General features: G+C 44.9%; 1 protein-coding gene across 2 annotated transcripts in view; it reads right to left on the reverse strand.

The window, feature by feature from the left end:
* Positions 1-20,660, reverse strand: part of LOC109873113 (roundabout homolog 1) — a 148,427-nt gene that overhangs the window by 102,561 nt on the left and 25,206 nt on the right. For both annotated transcript variants that reach the window (XM_020464659.2, XM_020464660.2), the window contains exon 2: positions 14,512-14,838. In XM_020464659.2, the coding sequence (XP_020320248.1) occupies positions 14,512-14,838 (327 nt within the window). The remainder of the gene's footprint in view (positions 1-14,511; positions 14,839-20,660) is intronic.

The raw sequence follows: 20,660 nt of genomic DNA on the forward strand, positions 1-20,660 counted from the left end.
CCATGGAGCCATCGGATAAGGAACAGCAAACACACACGTACATCACATACACACATGTATATACAGTATACACACACACACACACACACACACACACACACACACACACACACACACACACACACACACACACACACACACACACACACACACACACACACACGTGTATCATGTAAGACTGTGGGTATGTATGGGTCTAAGTGACTCATTTCCTCATCCATAGAGGGAAACCTGATGCTTTGTGGTTAAACTTTAAACCCTGCCGCAAGCCTAACCATCTCTCAAATGGCACACTGTCCAATTAGGTCTTGAACATCATTTATTTGTCCTCATATGGCGGCCTTAAAATGGACTCTTCTGCCCAATAACCTTAAGTGAACACTGTCCATGACTTTCCCTTCACCTCAATAAAAAGCTCCATGATTGAATCAACTCTCTGAGGTCAATGGGACACATGTTCATTTCCCAGGGTCCTCTGGCTCCCTGCAGGCAGAGGAATATGCTGAGTGTCCTGCCTGACATTTATTGGATGGGAACTAGGTTATAGATGTTTTTCTCTCTTTTTCCTCCTCCCTTCAGTTCCAGCATGGCTCCGCTAGTCTGACCCTGTGTGTGTTTCTGCTTACCAGGCAGTATCCCAGCCCCTTGGTCACGCTTCAGGCTCCAGTACACACTTCATCTGTCACTGTCTCTGCTCTGTCACTTCAGCTCTGCGTCCCCAAAAGAAGAAGTCTCAATTCTTCACCATGAAGGACAGAGAACGGAGCCAGCACTTCTTGTTTCTCTACATCTCTGTCACTCGTCTCCTGCTCCCTTCACTCTCTATGTCGGCATCACTCCCATAGTCTGACTTCAACCATGTCTCCCTCTCTGACACCTTTTATACATATCTCCCTCTCCCATTACAGCATTCTCTCTCTCTCATATTTTGTACATAATGTTGCTGCTATTGTCTCTTATGAACGAAAGTAACTTCTGGACATCAGGACTGCGATTACTCACCACGGACTAGCAGAATCCTCTTTTTCCTCTAACGAGTCTGATGAGCCCGACACGAACAACATACTGCTTTCTTTGTAACAGGCCCAGATCCCCGTGATTTGCGTGAAGAGGAGGCGGAGAAAAAGGGGCAGGCTGCCTTCTGAGAATATCGTAGGCGACCGAATAAACCCCCACTTCCTTCCATTCTGCTAGCAAACGTGCAATCTTAGGACAATAAAATAGATGACCTACGCGTAAGATTAAACTACCAACGGGACATTCAAAACTGTAATATCTTATGCTTCACAGAGTCATGGCTGATTGACAACACTATCAACATACAGCTGGCTGTCACGCCCTGACCTTAGAAAGCCTTTTTATGTCTCTATTTGGTTTGGTCAGCGTGTGATTTGGGATGGGCATTCTATGTTTTTGTTTTCTATGATTTTGTATTTCTATGTTTTGGCCGGGTATGGTTCTCAATCAGGGACAGCTGTCTATCGTTGTCTCTGATTGGGAACCATACTTAGGTAGCCCTTTTCCCTCCTTTCTTTGTGGGAAGCTAACTTTGTTTGTGGCACATAGACCTTAAGCTTCACGGTTGTTTTGTATTGTTTATTGTTTTTGTTGGCGTCATCCTAAATAAAAGGAATATGTACGCTCACCACACTGCGCTTTGGTCTAGTTCTTTCGACGGCAGCACTAAGACAACATTGAATGAGCTGCATTCTGCCATAAGCAAACAAGAAAACACTCACCCAGTGGCGGTGCTCCTAGTAGCCAGGGACTTTAATGCAGGGAAACTTAACCTTTTTGGGATAGGGGGCAGCATTTTCACTTTTGGATGAATAGCGTGCCAAAAGTGAACTGCCTCCTACTCTGTCCCAGATGCTAATATATGCATATTATTATTAGTATTGGGTAGAAAAAGAGAAACTGTTTGAATGATATCTGTGAGTATAACAGAACTCATATGGCAGGTGAAAACCTGAGAAAAATCCAACCAGGAAGTGGGACATCTGAGGTTTGTAGTTTTTTAAAGCTTGGCCTACCGAATACACATTGAGATATGGATGAGCTTGCACTTCCTAGGGCTTCCACTAGATGGACGAGCTAAACTACTTCTATGCCCACTTCGAGGCAAAAAACACTGAAACATGCATGAGCGCACCAGCTGTTCTGGAAGACTGTGTGATCACGCTCTCCACAGTTGATGTGAGTAAGACTTTTAAACAGGTCAACATTCACAATGCCGCAGGGCCAGACGGATTACCAGGACGTGTACTGTGAGCATGCGCTGACAACTGGCAAGTGTCTTAACATACATTTTCAACCTCTCCCTGCTCCAGTCTGTAATTTCAACACATTGTAAGCAGACCACCATAGTGCCTGTGCCCAGAAACACTAAGGTAAACTGCCTAAATGACTACCGACCTGTAGCACTCATGTCTGTAGCCATGAAGTACTTTGAAAGGCTGGGCATGGCTCACAAACACCACTATCCCAGAAACCGTAGACCCACTCCAATTTGCATACCACCCCAACATATCCACAGATTATGCAATCTCTATTGCACTCCACAGTGCTCTTTCACACATGGACAAAAGGAACACCTATGTGAGAATATTATTCATTGACTACAGCTCAGCATTCAACACCATAGTGCCCTCAAAGTTCATCAATAAGCCAAGGACCCTGGGACTAAACACCTCCCTCTGCAACTGGATCCTGGACTTCCTGACAGACTGCCCCCAGGTGGTAAGGGTAGGTAACAACACATCCGCCACGCTGATCCTCAACACAGGGGCGCGTGCTCAGTACCCTCCTGTACTCCCTGTGACTGCACAGCCAGGCATGACTCCAACACAATCATTAAGTTTGCCGATGACACAACAGTGGTAGGCCTGATCACCGACAACGACGAGACAGCCTAAAGGGAAGAGGTCAGAGACCTGGCCGTGTCGTGCCAGGACAACAACCTCTCCCTCAACATACTCAAGACAAAGGAGATGATTGTGGACTACAGGAAAAAGAGGACAACGCACGCCCCCATTAACATCGACAGGGCTGCAGTGAAGCAGGTTGAGACCTTTAAATTCCTTGGTGTCCATATCACCAACAAACTAACGTGGTCCAAGCACACCAAGGCGGTCGTGAAGGGGGCACGACAAAGCCTATTCCCCCGAGGGAGACTGAAAAGTTTTGGCATGGGTCCTCAGATCCTCAAAAGGTTCTACAGCTGCACCATCGAGAGCATCCTGACTGGTTGCATCACTGCCTGGTATGGCAACTGCTCAGCCTCTGACCGCAAGACACTACAGAGGGTAGTGCGAATGGCCCAGTACATCACTGGGGCCAAGCTTCCTGCCATCCAGGACCTCTATACCAGACAGTGTCAGAAGAAGGCCCTAAAATTGTCAAAGACTCCAGCCACCCTAGTCATAGACTGTTTTCTCTGCTACTGCACAGCAAGTGGTATCAGAGCGCCAAGTCTAGGTCCAAGAGGCTTTTAAACATCTTCTACCCCCAAGCCATAAGACTCCTGAATACCTAATCAAATGGCTACCCAGACTATTTGCAGTGCCCCTCCCCCTCACTCCTCTCCCCCTTTACACTGCTGCTACTCTCTGTTGTTATCATCTACGCATAGTCACTTCAATAACTCTACCTTCCTGTACATATTACCTCAACTAACCGGTGCCCCCGCACATTGACTCTGTATCGGTACCCCCCTGTATATCATCTCGCTATTGTTATTTTACTGCTGCTCTTTAATTACTTGTTACTTTTATTTCTTATTCTTATCCGTATTTTATAAAACTGCATTGTCGGTTAGGGGCTCAAAAGTAAGCATTTCACTGGCATGGGCCCTCAGATCATCACAAAGTGCTACAGCTGCACCATTGAGAGCACCTTGACTGGCTGCTTCACAGCTTGTTATGGCAACTGCTTGGCATCTGACCATAAGGCGCTACAGAGGGTAGTGCATACAGCCTAGTACATCAATCTCCAACCATCCAAGTCATGGACTGTTCTCTCTGCTACCACATGGCAAGCGCTACTGGAGCGCCAAGTCTGGGACCAAAAGGCTCCTCAACAGCTTCTACCCCAAAGCCATAAGACTGCTGAACATTTAATCAAATGGCCACCTGGACTATTTGCAATGCTGCCCCTTTTTTTAGTTCTGACTCTCTTGCACTGGCTCTATGAACACTCAATGGACTCTACCCACACACTCACATATACTACACTGGCTCTATGAACACTCAATGGACTCTACCCACACACTCACATATACTACACTGGCTCTATGAACACTCAATGGACTCTACCCACACACTCACATATACTACACTGGCTCTATGAACACTCAATGGACTCTACCCACACACTCACATATACTACACTGGCTCTATGAACACTCAATGGACTCTACCCACACACTCACATATACTACACTGGCTCTATGAACACTCAATGGACTCTACCCACACACTCACATATACTACACTGACACTTCAACACACACACACACACACACACACACACACACACACACACACACACACATGCTTGCTCCCGCACCCGCTCCCCCTCCCTGGCACTCGAAGGCGCCAGGCTCCCCAGCATTACGCACTCCTGCCACCATCAGTACGCACACCTGCCTTTCCCCATTACGCACATCAATGTATTATTGGACTCACCTGGACTCAATCACCACCTGTTTATTACCTCCACTATATTGTTCAGTTCCCCATCTCTGTTCCCCGCTGCTGCATTGATTGTCGTCTCTCCTTACGTTACCCGGTGCTGACAATGTTGGTTGTTTGTTCCATGTCTGTTCCTATTAAATGTTGACTCCCATTACCTGCTTCTCATCTCCGGCGTCGGTCCTTACACTTTCATACTCTTCACATACTCTGCTGCTACTCTGTTAATCATATATCCTGATTGTCTAGTCAATTTTACCCCTACCCACATGTACAGTTTTTCATTTTTATTTTTTTTATTTCACCTTTATTTAACCAGGTAGGCTAGTTGAGAACAAGTTCTCATTTGCAACTGCGACCTGGCCAAGATAAAGCATAGCAGTGTGAGCATACAACAAAGAGTTACACATGGAGTAAACAATTAACAAGTCAATAACACAGTAGAAAACAAAGGGGGGGTCTATATACAATGTGTGCAAAAGGCATGAGGAGGTAGGCAAATAATTACAATTTTGCAGATTAACACTGGAGTGATAAATGATCAGATGGTCATGTACAGGTAGAGATATTGGTGTGCAGAAGAGCAGAAAAGTAAATAAATAAAAACAGTATGGGGATGAGGTAGGTGAAAAGGGTGGGCTATTTACCAACAGTTGAAGTCGAAAGTTTACATACACCTTAGCCAAAAACATTTTTCACAATTCCTGATATTTAATCCTCGTAACAATTCCCTGTCTTAGGTCAGTTATGATCACCACTTTATTTTAAGAATGTGAAATGTCAGAATAATAGTAGAGAGAAGGATTTATTTCAGCTTGTATTTATTTCATCACATTCAGTGGGTCAGAAGTTTACATACACTAAATTAGTATTTGGTAGCATTGCCTTTAAATTGTTTAACTTGCGTCAAACGTTTCAGGTAGCCTTCCAAAGCTTCCCACAATAAAGTTGGGCGAATTTTTTCACATTCCCCCAGACAGAGCTGGTGCAACTGAGTCAGGTTCGTAGGCCTCCTTGCTCACACATGCTTTTTCAGTTCTGCCCACAAATGTTATATAGGATTGAGGTCAGGGCTATGCGATGGCCACTCCAATACCTTGACTTTCTTGTCCTTAAGCCATTTTGCCACAACTTTGGAAGAAGTATGCTTGGGGTCATTGTCCATTTGGAAGACCCATTTGCGACCAAGCTTTAACTTCCTGACTGATGTCAGTCTTGTCAGTCTCAATATATCCACATAATCTTCCTCTCTCTATTTTGTGAAGTGCACCAGTCCCTCTTGCAGTAAAGCACCCCCACAACATGATGCTGCCACCCCCGTGCATCATGGTTGGGATGGTGTTCCTCAGCTTGCAAACCTCCCCCTTTTTCCTCCAAACATAACGATGGTCATTATGGCCAAACAGTTCAATTTTTGTTTCATCAGACCAGAGGACATTTCTCCAAAATGTACAATCTTTGTCCCCATGTGCAGTTGCAAACCATAGTCTGGCTTTTTTATGGCGGTTTTGGAGCCGTGGCTTCTTCCTTGCTGAGAGGCCTTTCAGGTTATGTCTATAGGACTCGTTTTACTGTGGATATAGATACTTTTGTACCTTTTTCCTCCAGCATCTTCAGAAGGTCCTTTGCTGTTGTTCTGGGATTGATTTGCACTTTTCGCACCAAAGTACTTTCATCTCTAGGAGACAGAACGCGTCTCCTTCCTGAGCGGTATGATGGCTGCGTGGTCCCATGGTGTTTATACTTGCGGACTATTGTTTGTACAGATGAATGTGGTACCTTCAGGCGTTTGGAAATTGCTCCCAAGGACGAACTAGAGGTCTTGGCTGATTTCTGTTGATTTTCCCATGATGTCAAGCAAAGAGGCACTGAGTTTGAAGGTAGACCTTGAAATACATCCACAGGTACACCTCCAATTGACTCAAATGACTCAATCAGAAGCTTCTAAAGCCATGACATCATTTTCTGGAATTTCCCAAGCTGTTTAAAGGCACAGTGATTTTATTGTATGTAAACTTCTGACCCACTGGAATTGTGATAGATTATGTCACTTCTAATTCACTGTCTGTAAACAATTGTTGTAAAGATTACTTGTGTCATGCAAAAAGTAGATAGAATAGAAAAGTCCTACCCATCTTGCCAAAACTATAGTTTGTTAAGAAGAAATTTGTGGAGTGGTTGAAAAATGAGTTTTAATGACTCCAACCTAAGTGCATGTAAACTTCCGACTTCAACTGTAGATACTGTATTACCTCAACTACCTCGTACCCCTGCACAATGACTCGGTACCAGTACTCATGTATATAACTTTGTTATTGCTATTTCATTGTGTTACTATTTCCTTTCTTTTCTTACTTTTTAATTCTGCATTGTTGGGAAGTCAGCATTTCATGGTAAAGTCAACACCTGTTGTATTTGGCACATGTGACAAATAAAATGTTATATGATTTAGACCACATTAGGCTAACACATGTTGACTCTCTTACAGCCCAAACTCAGGAGTATCAGACAGAGGGGGCTCTGTTCCACCGCATATGGGAGACCCCTGGACCCTGAAATGACCCGTGGATGACCCCTGCGTCAGTTGGACCCCTTTGAGTTGAATCAGTAGGAAATAACTCAGTTGAGATTCTACAAGCTGTCCCTCTGTTCTAGCTCAACTTTAAACCTCAACATCCAAAAATAAACTCCCCAGGTGGACAAATAGCATAAAGAAAGACAGGTTTGGTGTTGGGCAGCAGTAGACCTCCCCAGAGTGAGTCAGTGGATCGGACACAGGAAGTAGCTGGGTGATAGATGGATACCCAGTGTGACTGAGGCAGGGACGGAGTGTGAGGGCATGCCCACTGTCGTTAATCCCTGTCACCAGGAAGGAGAGGAACACACCATCTCTGCTGTCCTTTGTTATCAGTGCTTCCCTCTCTTCTCTGTCCTTCCTGCCTGCTGCCAGAATCAGTGCCTTTGTCCCCTCCACCACCCCTCCCCTCCTTTATAGTCACCAAGCATGAAAAGAAAGTCACAATGTTCTTTTGTGACACCCCTGACCTCTAACCTCTGCCCCCTGCCCCTGCTCATTCCACCACCCTCCCCAGGGCCATAAAAAAAACACACTTTTGGTTGATGTGTATTTTGGACATGCAGGCAGACAAAGTCCTCACGGGGGGACAATGGGGTGAAAGCGTGTCTAACGGGCAACACAACGGGCTTACCCCTCACACTGGGCAGACTCTGACAGAATAACACTGGCACCTGTTAGCAATACAGAAACCCTTAGTCAAAACTGGTGCACTACTAGACACACAAACACACACACACACAGCTGTTGTGGATGGCAGGTGGGTCCTATAGTAAAAGTCCACCAACCTTTTTGGAGTTTTTACCATAGGGATGTGAAGCAGACATGTTTGTGTAGAATTGAAACCACATTTCCACAAGTCATGGCATATTATGCATTTGTCACATCTCAAAAACCGTACCCCTGGGCCCTCTGACAGTCCCAACCTACCCGTGACCCCTCAGTAAGACTTGTTATGGATACGGCTCTGGGACAGGGAGGACGTGCTCAGCCCTGAGAGGCCCAGGACACATGCTGAGACACGCTGTGGGAGCCTAGCGGGAGCATGTTCTCCTGGGATCTCTGGCCTTTTCCCTTGACTGAGAGGGGACCCCACAGCAAGAAGTGATCTGAATGCATCAGGGGACTGACTGAAGTAATGAATGATGCTGTAAAAAAAAGTTCATCAAAAGGCAAATAGTCTGGCAAGTAAACAAATGATCTTCACTGGAAAGGGGTTTGAAAAGAGTGACACAGAGAGCCGGGTGCGGCTCTACTTAAACAGAAAACCCACTCCAAAAATATACTTTTTTTTCTTCCATAATCGACAAAAAAAATAAAAAGATTTCAAGATATTGGACATTCAAGAAGCAAAGTGTCACCGGCCACATCATCATAATGATGCAAAAAGCATTCCCTTTAAGGCATCAGGTTAAAGGTGGTGGCAAAACTAGGGAGGAGAAGATGAGTGGGGAGGGTGGCGTGACAGGGGCCTAGGTGCTGGGGGGTGGGGACAGGGGGCAAGGGGACAGAGGGAGAGCAGAGGCCTTGGAGACAGGAGTAACAGAGAGCTATTGAAGTAAGGTCAGTGTCAGTCTATATGGGAAGATCACATGCAACTACAGCAGGTCACCTGACCGCTCCCATCGTACAGAGATCCAATATGTGCATAAATGTGTAACTGGATTCACTGACGTTACTATTAAACTCTGGTTGTGCAAAATTTGCTGAGATAAAAACACATTCCTTTTACTCAACAGGAGGGCTGGGACAATAGCCATTGTGTGAATGTACGCGAGTAGGAGTGTGGTTGTGTGTGTCAGTAGGCGTGCGTGTGTATAAGCATCCGTGTGTGAGAGAATTTCATGTTGCATGTGAGAGAAACATATTCTGTGAAATAGAACATCCAAAACAGAGAACTTTATCGGACATCCTGAGTGTAGGATTTGACAGTTTATTGTATGTCTTTTTATGTGGCTGTAAAACATGGACTGTATAGTGTTTTTTCAGATGCACCGAATAACCTTGGTTCTCAGGTCAGTTAAGAATAAGAGGAAAAATAAGCCTCAACAAGAGATCTGAGAATACGTAGAATTACTCTGGCAGAGTTTCCACAAAACAAGTTGGTGCATTAACAAACTAAGCATAAACGAGTCCTAAACTACACTGTCTGGAAACAACAGCTATGTCCAGGCCAGGCACAGTCCAAACCCTGCGCTGATCACAAAGCATTGTAACATTACATACTGTATAAACATTGTTACAGCACCACATCAACCCAGCTATTCGCTAGAGGAGTGGTTATGCCTGCTCTGACATGTGAAGCCCTCCATAGAATAGTCCTTTGGAGGAAAGATCATTGACATATATTTGACATTTGTATAAGTTTTTGTCCCATTTTTCATGAGCTGAAATGGCCGCTCTAAAATGTGCAGTTTTGAAACGTCACGCTATTAAATATTCAAGTAAACGTTTTGTCACCACACCTTGTTATTGGATTTTCAGCATTGCACAACCAATTACATTTTTGTAAACTTAAGTTGACAATTTTATTTTAGAAAATGATTGGCACCCCGGAGCTAGTATTTGATTTCACAGCCTTTGGCCAAGATAACTGCAGACAAATGCCTCTTGTAGCCGTCAATAAGCTTTCTGTACCTTTCTACTGGCAATTTGGCCCACTTTTTAGCACCAAAATTCTCTGTTTCTTCAATGTTTGAGGCGTGCCCTCCACCAACTGCTGTTTTCAGATCTTGCCATAGGTTTTTGGACAATGGGTTGAATATTTGACTCCAAAACAAAACATGATACCTTGCACACGTTGCCAAAGAGCTCTAATTTTGTTTCATTAGTCCACAGAACATTTTCCACAGAATGAAGGCTTGTTTAGGTGGGTTTTTCGAGAACTTCAATCAGGGTTTCTTGAGTCTCCTTCAGCAGTGGCGTCTTCCTGTGTTTACCAACAACCAAATGAAACATTCAAAGAAAATAACATCCTCCCTTCAATCAAACATTGGGGAGGTTCGATATTGCTGTGGGGTTGCTCTGCTGCCTCTGCTACTGGGGGCCTTGAATGTGTTCAAGACATCATGACATCAGCAGATAATCAAGTATGGCTGGAAATTGCCTGGGACCTCACAATACGATATTATCATGACACTTAAGTGCCAATACGATATGTATTGCGATTCTCACGATTCCTACAATTCTATCTGTGATTTATTGAGATGTATTGCTCACCATACTGTGTCTGCTGCAGAGGGACAAGAGAGACATGAGAAATGGAAGAACAAGTGGTGAAACAAATTGTCTCCCTATTTAAAAAGAAGACAGAAAACAAGCTTTGATGCAGGCTTTTGGTGCAGGTACAGCCAACTAGCGCACAAATAAACGTTGCGATATTGTCAAAAACGATACGATACAATATCCCAATATGTAAAATGAATCTCTATTATCAAGGTGTTTTGGAATGCGATGTTCAACCCAGTGTCCAAAAACTGCATCTCTGGTGAAGGTTGTGGGTCACCCAAACACGCATCAAAACAACCCTGGAATAGTTCAGGAAGAAACATCGGAGTGTTCTGGAGTGGCCAGCGAAGAGTCTAGATCTGAATCACAAGGCGAGAGCTGGAAACAGCAGTCGGGCACCTCTCAAACATTGAAGAATTGGATTAGATCAGAATTCAATTTAGATCAGCATTAGATGCGTTTGCTGCTGAAGACTAGGCCAAATTGACAGTAGAAAGGTGCAGAAAGCTCGTTGATGGCTACAAGAAGCATGTGTTGGCAGTTCTCTTGGCCAAAGACTCCGCAACCAAGTACTAGCTCCAGGGTGCAAATAATGTTGTCCATGCCTTTCGTCTCTATTTTCTCAATTCAAATTGTAAACGTACATTTACAAAAATGCAATTGGTTCTGCAATGATGAAATCCAATAAGATGTGGAGACCAATATGTATTTATTTATTTGTGTAACTTATTTGATAAGAGATAGGGAGTTATTAAAGAAAAGTGCACGGGTGTCAATATATTTGGCCGCAACTGTATGTCAACAATCCTTACTCCAAAGGACTATTCTATGGATTTACATTTCGCTAAACCCTGACTTTGCCCTCCCTACCTGTTAGACAGACAGAAATGGACTAATAAGCGAAAAAAGCCTAGCACTTAACGCAGTATCCAAAATGAAGCTGTTATTTCAATGTTGGAAAGGGAGTTGGTAATAAGGCTGTTTCAGTGACAGCGAAGGGCAGATGAAATACACCCAGGAGGATCACTGCTCTCTCTCTCCCTGGGGTTGTACAGGTAGTTATGAAGTCAGAAGAGAGGATCACTGCTCTCTCTCCCTGGGGTTGTACAGGTAGTTATGAAGTCAGAAGAGAGGATCACTGCTCTCTCTCCCTGGGGTTGTACAGGTAGTTATGAAGTCAGAAGAGAGGATCACTGCTCTCTCTCCCTGGGGTTGTACAGGTAGTTATGAAGTCAGAAGAGAGGATCACTGCTCTCTCTCCCTGGGGTTGTACAGGTAGTTATGAAGTCAGAAGAGAGGATTAAACTAGATAGAAAATCATTTTAAAGCCAAAATAACTGCTAATTAGACCATACAATGAGTGTACAAAACGTTAGGAACACCTTCCTAATATTGAGTTGCACCCCACATTTTTGCCCTCAGAACAGCCTCAATTCGTTGGGGGCATATGGACTCTACAAGGTGTCGTAAGCGTTCCACAGAGAAGCTGGCCCATGTTGACTACAATGCTTCCCACAGTTGTGTCAAATTGGCTGGATGTCCTTTGGGTGGTGGACCATTCTTGATACACACGGGAAACTGTTGAGCATGAAAAACCAAGCAGCATTACAGTTCTTGACACAAACCGGTGCGCCTGGCACCTACTACCATACCCCGTTCAAAGGCACTTACATTTAGTGTCTGGCCCATTCACCCTCTAAATGGCACACATACACAATCCATGTCTCAATTGAAGGCTTAAATATCCTTCTTTAACCTGTCTCCTCCCCTTCATCTACACTGACTGAATTGGATTTAACAAGTGACATGAATAAGGGATCATAGCTCTCACCTGGATTCTCCTGGTCAGAGCAGGTGTTCTTAATGTTTTGTATTCATCCGTGTATTTCACATTTACTATAGAGAGAATATATCTATTAGGACTTTACAACAGTGCAAGCTAGTGTTTCACCTTGTTTGACCCGGCGTTAGGAGGGAAGAAAACAAACAACAATGATAAAAGGATAAACAGCCTAGATAAACTGTCTAGGCAGGCTGGTAGACTGCCATGCTCTGCAGATAGTTCCAACTGTCCGGTAAGGGGCCAGTTGAGTTATTAGTGTCATTGAAGTGTCTCCAGGTAAAGTCTATGCAGCCTCATAAAAACCTTGGCATTTCAAGCTGTCTCTCTGTCTGGCACGGCTGTAGTCACCTTAGTTGCCCCCAAAGACATAACACAGTGTTCTTCAAAGGCTAAGATAGAGAGAGCGAAAGAGAGAGAGGGCGAGTGAGAGCTAGACCTGTCATCACCATCAGAGAACATGACTTCACGGTCTATTCTGGTCCAAGGCTCTTGACTGGGCTCGTTTGGTCCTGTGGTTGGTGACCTTGAACATCCTCCTTTAAAGGAGAAGTTTATCCAAAATACAGAAACTACCAAGTGATTCCATACATTGAAACTAGTTTAGTGGAGTTCTCTCTCTCTCTCTCTCTCTCTCTCTCTCACATGACTTGTGTCATTGCTGGATGCAGGCCTCGCTCTGTTCCATTGCCAGTAAATTCATGATTAAGAGACGTGCCCTTACACGGAGCTTGATCTCACAGATTACATTTTTTGGGGGCGAGAGAAGGAGCTGGTGAAAAAGATGATAAGAGTTAGGCATATCGCAGGTAAAGTTAGTTACAAAAAAACGGATAAAGAGTTGGCAGCAAGAGCAAGCTGGTATTCGGTCCCACATTGTGTCACCTTACATTGCAGAAGAGAATACACCAAAAACATTGTGATGATTAAATAGTGTTTGGGGCTAATGTGAAAAAATAAACTCACTAACGGTCCCGCTCATAGAGGTTGATGATAAGCGATCATTCAGTAAAGAAAAGTTTAGATACTTACTCGTTAGATAACTGTCCATTTGGCCCAGCTGGAACAGGGGTGCGTCACCATTTATTGATCTGATGTGGGCAGATCAATCTCAGTGGTCGCAAAAGCAGACTAACTGCTCTCATCATCATTACGTTCCTAGATTTCTGTAAGAATTGTAGTCACTTATTTGAATTCTCTGCAGCACAAACATTTCTCATTCGTGGAATTGGAGCGCAATTGCCCCAACTGCACCACCAGTCTGTGTTGATCCTAGGCAGCTACTGCTACCAGATCTTGCTGTGGCTTCAGTGGCTAGAGGGGCGGAGGCCACCTGAAGCTCAGTTTGCCTCAATTCTTAGTCTGAATAAATACAGTTTGACGACACCATCGGCGCCCCTCCAGCAGTCTTTTTCTTCACTTGCAAGTATTTCGTCATTAGACATATTTTTAGGTTGTTGTTTTTTTTTTATATCTAATGTGTAATGCTGTCTTTACTTCACCACCCCAAAAAACATGCATCTGTGAATGAGGGCATAATGTGCAGTTTCTACGAAGAAGGGATTCCCGAGAGCGCATATCTCCACTGCTGTGGCAGTCGGCTACATAAAATAATGCCAAATCTTTTAGGTGGAAAAGTACACATTTCCTGACTCAAAACCGATAGTACATTTAACAAAAATAGCTTCTTTGGCCACACACTTTCACTAAAACAATGAATTTGACCACACATCGTGGATTTCTGAATAATGAATTCACTGGCAACGGGCAGAGTGGGGCCTGCATCCAGCAACATCACGAGTCACGTGACCTATTTTTCAGCTGTTTCAGTACATCACTACATGGAGGAGGGATGAGGGGGGACAAACTACACTGATCTAGTTTCAATGTATGGAATCATTTTGGAGTTGTATGGATTTTGAGTAACTTCTCCTTTAAGAGATTGTCGTATCCAGACATCTAATGAATGACTGATTTCTGTAATTATTAACAACACTGACTTCAGTGTTATAAAGCAGTGATAGCCATCACTTACATCTACATATTCCATCTACATCCTTTGATATAAAGCAAATAGCTATCGTCAGCATGCCTACTTTGTTGCTAGTAGTTGATACAACAACCCACACGGCTTTGACCCACCACCACCACCGAGACAGACAGAGAGCATTACTTACTGGCTACCTCCAGCGAGGCGTTGTGGCTGACGGCCTGGCCCAGGTAGTTACGGGCCACACACACGTAGCTGCCGTCGTCTGGCTTGCTGCGTCGGCCGTGGACGATACGTAGGAAGAAGAGGGAGCCGCTGGGCAGCAGCATGCGGTGCGAACGGGGGTTGTCCCGGTCTGTCTCCACACGCTCCCCGTCCTTGTACCACTCCACCGTGGGGGCAGGACGCCCCTCCGCCTTGCAGTTGAGGGTGGCTGGCTCCCCCTTGGACACAATGAGGTCAGAGGGGTGCTCCACTATCCGGGGAGGGGAGTCATCCTGACGAAGACGAGAGCCTGAGAAAAGAGGAAATATGACATGAGATGTACATTGCATGTATGTTGGAGCAATCCCTGGCCACAAGCACAATGACAATCAGCAGCTCATGTCATGTCCCAAACATCACTCTGTCACCCTGAGCCTAATGCTGCATTCATATCCAAGTGGGAAGGTGGTCATGACCAGTTGTGAAGTTCACGTGCTTTTAACCCATTGGCTGATTGCCAAATAATGGCCAAAAGCTGCGTCGACCATAAACTAAAATTACAGCTATCAAATGCTTGTAAACAAATGATAGTGGTAAAAAAAGATACGAATAGATTGCTTTTATAAATAATGTCTTGTAAATGCTGCTATCAAGGTAATTTCCATAGTAAGTGACGTCAGAGGTCAGCATGTGGGAGAAGTCGGAGCTCATGGATGATAGACGAGTTTCCCCACTAGTAATTACCAGTTGGAGAAGCATTCAAGCGGATATTTCCCAGTCGTATGTGGCAAATACCACCTTCCCACTTGGATATGACCACAGCACTACCCATCGCCCATAGGCCTGGGCCTACCCCTTTTAACACACACAAAACTGTAGCACTCTGATTAAGCATGTATCAGAAGAACTAGCTTATTAGAGTCTGGGGAATTAGAAACTACGTGGAGACTATATTAATCACACACACAAATCTCTTACACACATACAATACACACACTAGCTATACATATCTCCAATGATTAGGAAGCCACACTGAGCCACTAATGCCCACATCTAGCAGTACCTACAGTACATATCAGTCTCAGCAGTTGTTCCCTTCAGCAGCAGCAGTAGGTTTACAGTAATTAGACACAGTGCATTATCATTGTTGTGCCGGTGATTGTACCAACTGTAATCCTGTCGGACATTGTAATTAACACACATTGTCATGGGGCAGACACAACGTTTCTGTATTGTTTAAGGGCCCAGAGTCCCAGGAGGCAAAACACAGCAGTGAGCCGAGTTGACGAACAGAGGCCTTTTTTTTTGGCATATCTTAGTAAAACCATCTTCCCTAAAACCTCCACTAGGAAAACAACAATTGGTTTACAGCTGTGAGAGTATGATATCAGTATGTTCTGAGCTATAATATGACTATAAGAGGGAAAATCTAATGCTATTAATGCCGTTTTCAATATGGACTATATTATAGTTTCCAAGGCTCTTTCTCTATGTAGATAAGAGAGAAATTGAATTTAAATTGAGAGAGAGAGAGAGAGAGAGAGAGAGAGAGAGAGAGAGAGAGAGAGAGAGAGAGAGAGAGAGAGAGAGAGAGAGAGAGAGAGATGTTTACTTTGAAACATCTACAACCCTGCTGAAGGAATTTGATCATATTGAACACAGCTAAAGCGATTATGGGCGATTCTCTCTTGCGAAGCGGCCGGGTCTAGCTATTAATCAACTACTGTTTGTCAGAAGCCTGCATCAAAGTCTTTGATCCTGCTGTCGGCACAGTAACGCAGCGATGCCCTTTGGTCTGCTGACTGTAACAGAATATCTCTGGATCTCTGAGAGAGAGAGGAAGAGAACACTGCTGGTCCAGTGTGTTTCATTAAAGAAGGCTTTGAAGTTTTCCCATGGTCTGTCATGGGGTTCAACCCTCCCTACTAAATTATTTATTTTATATATATATCAGGGGATATTTATTTAAGGAATAACACATTAGCATTCTGCTGGTTAAGTGGTGCAAAGCTGCAGAGGCTGGCAGATTGGGAGCTGGGCAGGCAGGCAGTGGGCAGCGGGACAGGCAGTGGGCAGCCAGACAGGCAGTGGGCAGCCGGACAGGCAGTGGGCAGCGGGACAGAGAGAGGAAGAGAACACAGGCAGTGGGCAGCGGGACAGGCAGTGGGCAGCCAGACAGGCAGTGGGCAGCCGGACAGGCAGTGGGCAGCCGGACAGGCAGTGGGCAGTGGGCAGCGGGACAGGCAGTGAGCAGCGGGACAGGCAGTGGGCAGCGGGACAGGCAGTGGGCAGCGGGACAGGCAGTGGGCAGCGGGACAGGCAGTGGGCAGCCGGACAGGCAGTGGGCAGCCGGAAAGGCAGTGGGCAGCCGGACAGGCAGTGGGCAGTGGGCAGTGGGCAGCGGGACAGGCAGTGAGCAGCCGGACAGGCAGTGGGCATCGGGACAGGCTGTGGGCAGCGGGACAGGCAGTGGGCAGCCGGACAGGCAGTGGGCAGCCGGACAGGCAGTGGGCAGCCGGACAGGCAGTGGGCAGTGGGCAGAATGAAGGGGTAAAGCTCTGTTCTCTGCTCTTTCAAAAAATGTATTATGAGTGGAGAAGGAGCATGGGACTCCAGTCCACCAAGACCACAACACACACTCTCAGCCTGGATCCCTACTCTGAGTATCATCACACACACACACACACACAAAATCATTCTCTTTCTCCTCTGTTTATCTGTCACTCATTCCACAGAGTCCTGGCCTCCTGAGTCCCTCCCTCACTGAGCTCTGTGTTCCTGGTCTTCCTCCCTCAGGGGACAAGAGACAAAGTCTCCTCACTGAGCTCTGTATTCCAGCCTCCCTCCCTCAGGGGCCATGAGACAAAGTCTCCTCACTGAGGTCTGTGTTACTGCCTCCCTCCCTCAGGGGCCATAAGACAAAGTCTCCTCACTGAGATCTGTGTTCCTGCCTCCCTCCCTCAGGGGCCATGAGACAAAGTCTCCTCACTGAGCTCTGTATTCCAGCCTCCCTCCCTCAGGGGCCATGAGACAAAGTCTCCTCACTGAGGTCTGTGTTCCGGCCTCCCTCCATCCCCCAGTCCTTCTATCCTTCCATCCCTCATCTCTCCAGATTTAACTAATTTGCTTCAATGTTTTTACTGATGATGGAGATTTGTACAGGTTATACTGTAGGTATGCTTACTATTTCACCAGATCCACTTTGGCATTAAAGGGTTTAAGTGCTGAACTAAGTGTGTGTAGTGTGTGATTCTCTGTGTGGTGTGTATCTATACTGTACTTTTGTGAAAAGTGTGAAGGGCTATGCAATGGAAAATGAATTTGAGAGGATAGAAAAAAAACAGATGATCTAAGAGAGAGAGAGGGGGAGAGGGAGGAGCAGGGAGGTAATAATGTCCAGTAACTGCAGCCATTTGTGGTATTTCACCTGTTTCACCTATTTTACTGCCTGTTGGGAGCAGGAGGTTGTGATTTGGCTGCTCTTTCATGTGGCTAAGAGTGGTTCACACAATGCTGACTTAAGGCGTCCGCATGCGTCCCAGTTTGCGCATATACTGTGTTAGGAGAAATATGGCACCAAACCTCTTAGTTAAATGTAAAATTGTGCGACTATGATCTCCTCAGCAAGAACATCAAAAATGAATGACAGATTTCCAGAGTTATCTAAGATTAATTCAGACTATTTTGAAGAAGTGTATACTGGCTATGGCGTCGCAAGATGGACAAACAGTACTATTGCCGCTTTTTCAAGGAAATATATTTTAAGGGAGTGTGCGAGGCAAAGACGTTCACTTCGCCTAGCCGAGGTCTGCTAGGAGCAAACCAAATCTAGTATGCAGATGCCTTTAAGTCGCCCACATGCTTCCCATCCGAAACAGTTCGTGCATACAGCATATTACGACAACATTTAGTTAATTATTTTTGGCAAGATGTAAGCCGTAGTTCAGTAGCCGATGTCTACGCCCCTTCGTCGGTGATTGGTCAACAGTAGGGATTCTTTGATTACGTTTTTGTTGTCGTTCAACGAGAGACGACTCGTTTTCATGCAATTTCTTTCCAGTTGAGAAATACCGCACCAAACATTTCAGTTAGATGTAAAATTGCCCTACTAAGATCTCCACGGCAAAAACAGTACTGTTGTCGCTTTCTTCTAGTTTCTCAAGCGAAGGCCAGGGGAGTATGCGAGGCACATATGTTCACTGAGCCTAGTTGAGTTCTGCTAGGAGCAAACTGAACCTACTGTAGTATGCAGACCTGCTTACAGTGCCTGACTGGGGAGTTAAACCGTTTATCAAGCTTTAATGGGGATATGATGCTGTAGTGTAGAAACAGAGTCCTAACTCACAGACCAACACCAGAGAAGCTGCAACACATTTCCCTACGGAGACTGTGGAGAGAGGAGCAGGCACACTGCTTAAATCACACAACCAACAGTTCCGCCACATACATACCTATAGTACCAGTCAAACGTTTGGACACACCTTCTCATTCAAGGGTTTTTCTTTATCTATATTATCTTCTACATGGTAGAATAATAGTGAAGACATCAAAACTATGAAATAACACATGGAATCATGTAGTAACCAAAAAAAGTGTTAAACACTCTTGGCATTCTCTCAACCAGCTTCACCTGGAATGTTTTTCCAACAGTCTTGAAGGAGTTCCCACATATGCTGAGCACTTGCTGGTTGCTTTTCCTTCACTTTCCTTCTTGGTCAAATAGCCCTTACATAGCCTGGAGGTGTGTTGGGTTATTGTCCTGTTGAAAAACAAATGATAGTCCCACTAAGCGCAAACCAGATTGGATGGCTTATCGCTGCAGAATGTTGTGGTAACCATGCTGGTTAATTGTGCCTTGAATACTAAATAAATCACTTACAGTGTCACCAGCAAAGAACCCCCACACCATCACACCTCCTCCATGCTTCACGGTGGGAACCACACATGCGGAGATCATCCGTTCATCTACTCTGCGTCTCAGAAAGACATGGTGGTTGGAATCAAAAATCGCAAATTTGGACTCGTCAGACCAAAGGACAGATTTCCACCAGTCTAATGTCCATTACTTGTGTTTCTTGGCCCAAGCAAGTCTCTTATTATTATTAGTGTCCTTTAGTAGTGGTTTCTTGGCAGTAATTCAACCATGAAGGCCTCTAAACAAGCAAGGCAAGCTTCAATGCCATACAACTCTCCTTCCGTGGCCTCCAATTGCTCTTAAATACAAGTAAAACTAAATGCATGCTCTTCAACCGATCGCTACCTGCACCTACCCGCCTGTCCAACATCACTACTCTGGATGGCTCTGACTTAGAATACGTGGAAAACTACAAATACTTAGGTGTCTGGTTAGACTGTAAACTCTCCTTCCAGACCCATATCAAACATCTCCAATCCAAAGTTAAATCTAGAATTGGCTTCCTATTTCGCAACAAAGCATCCTTCACTCATGCTGCCAAACATACCCTTGTAAAACTGACCATCCTACCAATCCTCGACTTTGGCGATGTCATTTACAAAATAGCCTCCAATACCCTACTCAACAAATTGGATGCAGTCTATCACAGTGCAATCCGTTTTGTCACCAAAGCCCCATATACTACAAAACTGTCATGAAGGCAAAGGGTGGCTACCTTGAAGAATCTCAAATATAAAATATATTTTGATTTGTTTAACACTTTTTTGGTTACTACATAATGCCATATGTGTTATTTCATAGTTTTGATATCTTTATTATTCTACAATGTAGAAAATAGTAAAAATGTACAACAAAGAGTGATGATATACAACAGAGATGCTATGACTACAGTGCAGTATGTAATTCCACTGGCTCAACAGAATTCTAGACACAGTCCTCATTGGAAGGGTGTTGCTGGGAATTTCACTGAAAGAGGCACGCAGATCGATCAACTGCTACTTCCAGTCAGCCTCACCCTGAATCACGCACGCACGCACACGCACACACACACACACACACACACACACACACACACACACACACACACACACACACACACACACACACACACACACACACACACACACACACACACACACACACACTGCACCCCATATCCCCCATTAGGTTGAAGGTAGAGGGACACACACACACTGCACCCCATATCCCCCATTAGG

The sequence above is a fragment of the Oncorhynchus kisutch genome, linkage group LG28 (assembly GCF_002021735.2).
Source record: "Oncorhynchus kisutch isolate 150728-3 linkage group LG28, Okis_V2, whole genome shotgun sequence".
NCBI lineage: Eukaryota > Metazoa > Chordata > Actinopteri > Salmoniformes > Salmonidae > Oncorhynchus > Oncorhynchus kisutch.